Genomic DNA, 10,452 nt, shown 5'->3' with positions numbered 1-10,452 from the left:
AATGGGTTTCGGTTCCCGGGCGGGGAGTGGGGGTGGTGGTGGTGGGTTGGGAGATAGTCATTGGTGTATGAACACACAGACCACGTCATGGATGAACAAATGAATTTCATAGTGCATTTTGATTGGATGAGTTTTTCAGACGGCGTTGTGCCAATATACAGTTTAAAGAGCAGGCATGAAAAGAGACAAGACAAGAAACACAGTCATTATCCATCGCACGCAGGGCAAACCCATGTCACCCCAGCCACTTGGGGGCGCAGCTGAGGCCCAATGGGCCTCACACCCTCTCCCCCTCCCCCAAAACCCTGGGGACTTGCTCTCCCAGTGGTCTGGCTCCCCCTGCCTCAGCCTGGCTGAACGCTGCCTTCAGACCTAGTGGGCTTACCTGGGAGGCAGAAAGGGGCTGCTGAGGGCTCTTTGCTCAGTAGGATGACCACCCCCCACCCCCACCCCATCCCCACCCTGCCTCCAGGTTGGGAGTTTATCCTCCTAAAAGTAAAAGGGTCCAAATGCCCACCCTCTATCTTTCCCACCAAGTGATTAGAATTCAGGGCTGGGGTGCTGCCTAACAGATCTCAACCCCAAGTTCATTCACAGTAATAACAGCAAGAACAATAATAATAACCACCATTCGTGAACTAATTCCTGGCTGGTTCTGTGCCAAGCACTTTACGTCAAGCAGTCTGATTTGTTCACAGTTGCCCTCTCCTGTCCTAGAGTGTCAGCCCTCTGGGGTCAGGCATTCTTGTCTGTTTTGCTCTGTCCTCGGCACCTCTACCAGTGCCTGGCATACAGCAGGTGCTTAATGTGCACTTCTATGAATGCATGGGTGAACGTGAGGCTTGCAAGGGTCTGATGAGGTTGGTTATGAAGGTTAGTCCCAGATTCAGGACGAGAAGAGGTAATACAAGTTACCCAAGGTCAAACAGCTTGTAGGGAGGGCTGTTTGACTACTACAACAGTCCTGACATCCCTGAATTGGATCCCATGCCCCATCCTTCCTTCCCACATCTTGTAGTTGGGAGAACAAGCCACTGGGGTCCAATCCTACAGATCTCTTACTGGCAACCAGAGCTTCAACCAACTTCCTCTACCTGCCCTACTGGGGTGGTGGGTCACCTCTTCTAAGATCTTGATCCAGAGAGATTTTGGTTCAAGGCTGTCTTATCTTTGGGTGGGTGGCAAGATAATTTTGATTGTCAGGAGGAGCCCAGACCTCTTAAAAACCTCAGACAGACAATGAGGTCTAAGCTCTGGCTCTCTGCCAGGGAGAGGACAGTGGCCAGATGGAGGTACCCCAATGGGGATAGCCCCCAGCTGGGCATGACCTCTCTAGAGGAAGGTGTCAGGGCTGAGACGAGGGAAGGGGGAACTTTGGGTTCACTGGAACTGAAGGCAAGGAATTGTGGCCAGAATACCACTTGGGTGGGGGTGTTGGCAGATGGGTTAGAGAATGGTCCCTCTTTGGTGGAGCTTCCCAGTTCTACGAGGCTGACAGGGCAGAAAAGGGGCCCAAATGATCCCTTTCTGCCAGGGGCTCAGTTAGGGATGCCTCAGGGAGCACCACTGTGCCCCCAGGAGTCACCAGGCCTGGCTGCAGGCCCTGAGGTGTGTCCCTCATTTTCCTGAGCATCTGCTTCCTCATCTGTGAAATGGGGCAACACCCTCTTCCTTGGGCCTCTCCCCACCCAGGTCTACTCTCTGTTCTCTGCCTGTTCTGAGCATTGCCCTGGCTTTCCGGCCTCCTGGGTCCTTTCTGGCTGGGTTTGGCCAGTGGAAGTGGGTGGCAGGAGATAGAGGGTGGGAGGAGAGAAGGGTAGGGTATTTCCGCTGATGATCTGTGCCTGGTTTGGCCTGCCTTTGGTGGGTGCTCCGTCCCTCTGTGCCCACAGTTTCCACCAGGTAGCCCCTCTCTGACTTCAGCACCCGGGCAGGCAACAGCTCCTCACGGTGACTGGGCTCCTTCCCTTCTGCCCGGTGAGTGGTCTCTGCCTTCAGATCCCTTCAGTTGAACCTACTAACCTGAACCTCCCAACCTGAACCATGAGTTAATCCATAAAACGCTTGGCACAGAGCCTGGCATGCAGTGAGTGCATGATTCTTGTCACCTATCATTTATTTTTGTTGTTATTATGACAAGGTTGATACTACCCCTGGCCCTTGGCTCTGACATTCTTTGCCCTTTTGCTTCCTCTGCGAGGATCTCCTACCCTCCCCCCAGCCTCCCAAGGGCCCTCAAGCCTGGGCTCACTGGCAAACGGCCAAGGAAGGGGTCTGAGACAGCAGCTCTGGGACCCTGAATCTTCCAGACAAGGGGGAAAGACGATGTGGCCCACAGCCCACCACACTTACATCCAGAGACCCCCACACTGGGAACCTGCCAGGCCTGGGGATACAGGAAGACACATGTCCTGGGGACCCTCCTAAAGTCCTGGGAAGGGTGTCCCCCCATTAACCTGAGAGCCGTGGCTCCCTCCTGCCCATGAGCCAGAAGATGGTTAGTTCAAGCAGGATAGACTTGAAGCTGGTTCCCTTTGGACCCTCAACACTGTATGCTGTTTGGAGGGCAGGGCTCAGCCTTGAGATCCTTTAAGTGTCTCTGTTTTCTCAATGAGCTTATCCACAGTATCTATTCATACATCAGTAGCCAAGATGCAGGGAATTCACACTGCAGCGCTGGGGGCTTTGGACACCCCCGTCTCCCCACATAGCCCCCTGAAGGGCTGCCTTGTTCCCAGGGGCCCCCGCTTACCCCTCTTTGGTCAAGGTCAAGTGCTGGCTTGCCCAGCTGTGGCTGTCGGGACCCTCTGCTCCTCTGGGACCTCCTCCTCACCTCTCCCAGCCCAGCCAGGAACTGCCTGGAGAGAAACTGGCGGGACACTTACCCCAAACTCGGTCACGAGGATGTCGGTGATGCTGCCCAGAACAGTCACAAAGTCGAAGATGTTCCAGGCATCGCGAAAATAATTCTAGAATGGGGACCCACAAGACAGACATGCCAACGCAGGGCTCCAGGGCTAGCCCCCATGTCCAGCCCAGGGGGCCCATTAGAGGCACAGCTGCAGACCAGACTGAGTGCCCGGAACAGTTACAGTCAATCAAACAGCAGAATGTACCTTGCTGTTCAGATATCATGTACTCTGAGTGCCCCCTCCCTCCCTGAGACCCCCTCTGCCTTCCCATGGCTTGCTTGATCCCAGAGGGGGACCCCTCCAGGTGCTGTTTCAGCCTCACTGGTCGAGGGGCGACAGGGCTGCCCTTCTGGGCTGTGCCTTGATTCTCCAGCAGTTCCAAGGCTCCCCTGAGACCTCGGATGCATCATAATTGACGTCATTGGGATCCTTGCAAAGACCGTCAGAGGGAAGGCTTATCACCTGTTTTATACAAGGCAACTGAGGCTCAGAGAGCAAAGTTGCTCACCTCAGGCATCACAGAGGTGAAGAAACAGGATTTGAACCCAAATCTGGGCCAATCCAGGGTCCATGGACAGGACCACGCTGAATCAGGACTGTGCTTATAGCAAACTCGCTAAGACAATGGCCTCTGGGCTCACATCCCAGCTATACTGTCATCCAGCCGTGTGGCTGCGGGCCAATGACTTAACCTCTCTGTGCCTCCGTTTCCTGGTCACCTTGTGTATCTAGTTACACACAAGGCTGTGAGTCCAGTTATAGCCAATGGGTTGTGAACAAGAGGCAGCAGGATTCCCCTCTGGGCAAGCACAGTACTCGCCAGAACTCTCTTCACCCTGGGTCTGGTGACCAGCAGTGTTCCAGGTGGCAGCTGCTCCAGGTGGCAGCTGCTCCGTGAGCCTGGATCTCTGAGTAATTGAAGGCAAACAGCTCCCCCACCCCCGCTCCACTCCTGCTGGGTGTCCACAAACCCTTTGTTGACTGGAGCAACTGAAATATGGGGGCTGTTTGTTACTGCAGCTTAATTTGATCTATCATGACTGATACATCCCTGGGCTGGATTTTGGTGCAACTGGGACACAGGTATAGTATGCTGCTGTTAAAACACTGAAATATGTCACACAGCTTGAGCCCACAGTGAGGAAGCACCTCTGCCTGGATCTAAGGGTGTGGCTCAAATAGCTCTTCTCTCAAGGTTCAGTGGGACCCACGCTAAACACAGGCTTTCCCAGCATTCTCACAAAAGCAGAGGATGGGACAGAGCTTGGACGCCATTCTAAACAGTCAGCTTCTCCCCTAAGCATCTCACACAGCAGCAGCCCCTCTGCCTCACAGAGATGGACCTGGGCTTTGGAGCCGTGCTTCTCAGGATCAAATTCTTCTAGCATGTATGAATCAAATGTCCTCGGAGTTGGACTGCTTTGGCCTCAAGGCCCTCTTATGGAACATAAGGGTATAACAACAGTCTGATAATGCGTGTGAGTCACTGAGTGTGGGGTCTGGTATACAGTAGGGCTTCCCAGGTGGTTCAGTGGTAAAAAATCTGCCTGCCAATGCAGGAGACTCAGGAGATGCTGGTTCGATCTCTGGGTTGGGAAGGTCTCCTGGAGGAGGAAATGGCAACCCATGCCAGTATTCTTCCTGGAAAATCCCATGGACAGAAGAGCCTGGCGGGCTAGTCCATGGGGTTGCAGAGTCAGACATGACTAAGCATGCATGCATGCAGGTTCTCAATAGATGGATGTTGTTTTAGGATTGAGAGGAACTCAGTTTCCACAGGCACTTTTGGGTATTTAGCTGCTGCTAGGGTCCTACCCATATGTAATCATATTTGACTGTGCAACCTCGTCACTCTGCCCAGGGGTGTTCTGTAGCAGCATCCTTGTTGGGGTAATTAACAGCTTCTTTGGGAGCAGCTCTTCATTATGGCTTATGAGCCCTGGGGGACAAATACCCCAGCTCCCTCACCATGGGTGAGATGACCAGAGTATGTGATCTCTGCTGCCTCTCAGAGGTCTTCCATGGAACTGCACTCCAGTTGCCAGCACTGCTAAGCTGCTCAACAAGACACCCTGTGCTGGCAGCCTTCCCTTCTCTGTCTCACTCCCTCTCTCTCTTATGAGGCTTCTTGGGGTCACCTTCCAGATAAATCCCTTGCATTCAATTCTCGTCTCAGGCTCTACTTATGCGGGGCCACAAATACAACTTTCTAGGTGGCTGGCCACATGCTTCAAGCCCCCTGGACTAGAAGCTTCCCTTCTATCATTTAAATTCCACATGGGGAACTTGGGGTTTCATCTAAGACTGAAGGGGAAGGCTCAGTGCAGAACTGTGCAGGATTATCAGGGGTGGAGGAGATGGGGTTCCAGGCCCTGGCAGATTGCATCACTTTACCACCAGAACACTGACTGGGGGAAAAAAAAAATCATAAGACACAACTGCGTTGGGCAGTTGGGTCCATGCTCATGATCCCCTCAGCTCTGGCTGGGTGTGTGGTTCTCTCATGTTGTAGATGTAGACACAAAAGCAAAGGGGCTGAATGCTTTGCTTTTGGTCACACGTCTAGAAAGGGGCTGAGTGCTCAAGTATGGGTGCTCCAGGACTTCCCAGGTGGCTCAGTGATAAAGAACCGCCTGCCAATGCAGGAGATGCAGGTTCGATCCCTGGGTCAGGAAGATCCCCTGGAGGAGGGCATGGAAATCTACTCCAGTATTCTTGCCTGGAGAAACCCATGGACAGAGGAGCCTGGCAGGCTACAGTCCATAGGGTTGCAAATGAGTCGGACAGACTGAAGTAACTTAGCACTCACAACTGCCAGGCTTCCCCCTCAGTCTCCAGACTCGCATTACTTGCATTTGAGGTTTGCAAGAGCTCTTCTGAGGGAGACACAGAGGATGGGCTTTTCTTGTGACGGAGGAGAGAGCGGAGGTGACACAGCCTGAATACAATCAGACTCGAGGTCTGTCTTGTGCCAAAGCTGACACTTTTTACCATCTCAGGAAGCTGAGGTGAGAACCCAGCCTCCGTCTGCTAACACCATAAGCTGCAGGTCATTCTTCTTAGAGAGGTGGGCTAAGCATATTCTCAAGTGCTTGACAGGCAGGCCTCCATATCCTCAGGTCTCACATCTGTGGATTCAACCAACCGCCAATCAAATGGGTTGAGTCCTCGGATGCAGAACCTACAGATACGGAGGGCTGACGTACCTGCAAGCTCTTGGATGCAGTATGAGAACGTGTGATTTGATTCAGTGGCACAGATCATATTGGTAACCCTGGGGGGTCTGCCGTCTACTTTTAAGACAGAAGGAAACTCTAAAGTCCAATTAGCGGCTGGTGAAAAATACAAGTGTAATTTTTTCACATCTCATTTCATGGGTCCCCTCACAGAAATCTGTCCCCTATCCACAGATCCCTTTGGGAGTCAACAGACCTCAGGTTAAGGCCACTTGCACTTGTTAGTGGGTCATGAATTACATTATAAAAAGGAGGGGGCAGTACTTTCCTGGCAGGACAGTGGTTAAGACTCTGTGCTTCCACTGCAGGGGGTGGAGGTTCCATCCCTGGCTGAGGAACTAAGATCCCATATGCTGTGGGACCGGCAAATAAAAAAAGGGGGTGGGGTGCGAACATGGAATCAAGAAAATAGACAACCTCAGAGTATAGGGTATATTCTAACGGGAGAGATGGATTCTGAGAAAATTTCATTTCGGTTGTCTGCACTTCTGTGTGGGCTTCCCAGATGGTGCTAGTGGTAAACAGCCCACCTGCTAATGCAGGAGACATAAGAGATGTGGGTTCCATCCCTGGGTCGGGAAGATCCCCTGGAGAAGGGCATGACAACCCACTCCATTATCCTGCCTGGAGAGTCCCACCGACAGAGGAGCCTGGCAGGCTACTGTCCAGGGGCTGCAAAGAGTCGGGCACGACTGAAGCGACTTAGGATGCATGCATGCATGTACTTCTGTGTATTGGGCTCCATTGCAAAGCGTGTTTCTTACTGCAGATTGTGGCTAGAACAGTTTGAATACTATGGACTCGGCTTGTCTGGATCTCCGTTTCCTTATCTCCAAAATCATAATTACCCTCTCTCATCACATCATTTAATAAGATGCACAGAGTTTGGTGTTACTTGGGAAGTATGAGAACACCTAAGCATATGGGATCTGTGTGCACTGGAGGGACGCTCAAGTCACCACTGGGGTTGGGGGCAGAGGGGCCAGGTGAGGAGACCACTGCCAGCACCCAGCACTCCTCTGGGCTCTCCCTTAACCCACAGCTCTAGCCCCATGGCCGGACTTACCAGAATCCCAAAAGCCATGACTTTGAGCACACATTCCAGTGAGAAGAGGGAGGTGAAGACGATGTTGAATACTCTCAGAGCATTCTCATAAGCAACAGAGGCCCCGTAGAACTAGATGAGAAAGGAGGGAGAGAGGTGGGGTCAGTGGGCATGGTATTGGGGAACACATGTAGGGGTGTGGGGGTGGCTTCATGGCTGTCTTTTCCTCAGGGCAGGCAGGGCTGGGACACTTGGCTTCCCTCTTGATGTTCTGTGGAGCCAGCCTGAGCTGCAGCCCAGCTCTTCACTGGCTCAGCTCATCTTTTCACATCAAAGCAAAAATTCCTTTCTTGAGCCCTGTCTTACTTAACAGCCAAGATCCTGGAACAGTCCTGGGACAGCCTGGCCGGATGGGGCTCCTTGTGATGCAGGAGGATGGTCTACAGCATCTTCTTTGTAATTTTCAAAACTTTTATTTACTTATTTATGGCTACGCTGAGTCTTGGCTGCTGCTTGGACTTTCTCTAGTTGTGGCGTGTGGGTTTTTCATTGTGGTGGCTTCTCTTGTTGCAAAACATGGACTCTAGGGCACGTGGGGTCAATGGCTGTGGCTTGAGGGCTTAGCTGCCCTGTGGCATATGGAATCTATGGTGGCTCAGATGGTAAAGAATCTGTCTGTGATGCTGGAAACTGGAGTTCGATCCTGGGGCTGGGAAGATCCCCTGGAGAAGGAAATGGCAACCCACTCCAGTATTCTTGCCTGGAGAATTCCATGGACAGAAGAGCCTGGAGGGCTACAGTCCACGGGGTTTCAAGAGTCAGACACGACTGAGCGACTTTCACTTTCATATGGAATCCATAACCTTTACACCTATCTACCAGGTTGCATGTAAAGGCTCCCCTGGTGGCTCAGATGGTGAAGAATCTGCCTGCAATGCAGGAGACCCGGGTTTGGTCCCTGGGTTGGGAAGATCCCCTGGAGTAGGAATTGGCAACCTGCTCCAGCCTTCTTGCCTGGAGAATTTCATGGACTGAGGAGCCTGGCGGGCTACAGTCCGTGGGGTTGCAAAGAGTTGGACACAACTGAGCGACTAACACTTTCACTTTCTTTTCACTATCACCAGGTTACAGGAAATCCGGAAGATGGAGGAAACCAATGCACCCAGAGGTGAGACAGTTTTCATTTAATTCATCTGGTTTCCTTAGAAACTTAATAATGGGGGGGGCATGGAATGGTCGGGGGGTGGAGGGGCAGAAGACAGAAATTTAAAAGACAAAAAAATTGGAGACCATGTGTAGCCACTTAGATCTTGGCTCAACAACTCACTGTAAAAGACATTTTGGGGACAACTCAATATGGATCTTCTGGTGTTAACACTAATCTTGTCAAGTATAAGAACATGTGGGAAAATGTTCTGATTTTTCAGAAATGCATACCGAAGAATTTAAGGGTGAAATAGCGTGCTATCATTTAAAGTACTTAAAAAAATAGATGAAATATCCAGAATAGGTACATCCATAGAGACAGAAAGTGGATGAGTGGTTGCCAGGGACTGGGGGAAGGGGCATGGGGAATGAGTGCTAATGGGGATGGGCTTCCTTTTGGAGTGATGGAAGTGTTCTGGAAATTGGGGTGGTGGTTGCAAACACGATGAATGTAATAAACACAACAGTACACTTTGAAATGGGAATTGTGTTATGTGAATTTCAACTCAATTGAAAAAACGTGAAAAAAAATAAGTTAAGCAAACAGAGCAGTTCTGTATGGGTGCCCCTGAGGATGGAGACTGGATGTTTACAGGAGCCTGGATAATCAGGATGTGGTCCAGGGACCTGGAGCATCAGCGTCACTGGGATACTGGTTAGAAATGCAGAGTCCCAGGCCCACCCAGCCCTTCTGAAGAGGAATCTGCATTTTAACAAGATGCCCAGATGATCTGGGAGCGGGCTGAGAAGGGCTGTGCTGTTCTATCCTTCTGTCTTGTTTGTTTACAAGTGTTTATGATCTTAACAATGGAAAGATAAAAGCACTTGCTTGCAGAGATGAGTTTTCAGGTGACACCAGGCACTGCTTTTTTGCCTATTCAAACAAAATCAATAGTTAGGACTTCCCTGGTGGTGCAGTGGATGGGAGTCCCCCTGCCAATGCTGGGGACATGGGTTCAATCCCTGGTCTGGGAAGATTCCACATGCCGAGAAGCCACTAAGCCCATTAGCTACAACTACTGAACCCACGCACTAGAGTGGGTCTGCTAGCCGCAACTACTGAAGCCCATATGCCTAGAGCCTGTGCTCCCCAATAAGAGAAGCCACTGCAGTGAGAAGCCCACGTGCCGCAGTGAAGAGTAGCCTCCACTTGCTGCCACTAGAGAAAGCCTGTGCGCAGCAATGAAGACCCAGCACAGTCAAAAATAGAAAACATGAGTTTAAAAAAATCAACAGCTAAATTTATAGAGTGTTTTTAAGAATCTAGAAATGTGCTAATGTCTTTGCAGGAATTTTCTCATTCAACCCTAATCCCCACCAGGCGTATGGAAGGTGCTATTTTTTAAATAATTCTCATTTCATTGACAGGGAAACCAGGGGCTTTGGAGATGACCAGTGCGTCTCATGCCACTGGTCACTAGCTCAAGGTTCAGTGGTGAATTAAACGGTAGAGCTGGGCTCAAATTCAGACCTCTGGTCTCCAAAGCACAGGGTCAAAGGTCCTGACATTTCACTCTGAAGAGGCTCCTTGGCTCTAAGGGTTACAAGGTCCTTACCTGCCCTTTCCTCCTCATTTCATTCATCACACATTTATCAGGGGGCTCTTGTTCCCTTGGAGTCAGGGCCTCTCTGAACCCCTGGAATGTAGCGGTGATCAGGACTTGTCTCAGCCCCTTGAGACAGGTGGGTGGCAGATTGTAAGACAACCCAATACTGATATTGTGACACGTGCGGTAACAGATAGGGTGGGACTTCCCTGGTAGTCCAGAGGCTAAGACTCCGAGCTCCCAGAGTAGTGGGTGCCAGGTTCGATCCCTGGTCAGGGAACTAGATCTCACATGCAAAATTAAGAGATACTGTGCTGCAACTAAAGATCCCATATGCTGCAACTAAGATGTGCAACAGCCAAATAAATAAATATTAAAAAAAAAAAATCAAATAGGATGCTTGCTAAGACTTCATATGGTCCTGGGAGACCAGGGAAGGCTTACCAGAGGAAGGGCTCTGCAGGGGCAGCCGGAAGGGGCTGGCCAGATGGAGTGCTGGGAATCGT

The 10,452-nt window shown here is 51.1% G+C and overlaps 1 protein-coding gene across 1 annotated transcript in view; it reads right to left on the bottom strand.

Annotated features, from left to right (window-relative positions):
• The window catches only part of CACNA1A (calcium channel, voltage-dependent, P/Q type, alpha 1A subunit), a 255,016-nt gene that overhangs the window by 33,778 nt on the left and 210,786 nt on the right, over nucleotides 1-10,452 (bottom strand). Inside the window, 2 exon segments of the mRNA XM_010855524.1 lie at nucleotides 2,886-2,969; nucleotides 7,215-7,325. Of these exon segments, the coding sequence (XP_010853826.1) occupies nucleotides 2,886-2,969; nucleotides 7,215-7,325 (195 nt within the window).

Source organism: Bison bison, unplaced genomic scaffold (assembly GCF_000754665.1).
Source record: "Bison bison bison isolate TAMUID 2011002044 unplaced genomic scaffold, Bison_UMD1.0 scf7180017864365, whole genome shotgun sequence".
NCBI lineage: Eukaryota > Metazoa > Chordata > Mammalia > Artiodactyla > Bovidae > Bison > Bison bison.
This window is presented reverse-complemented; position numbering and strand designations above follow the sequence as displayed.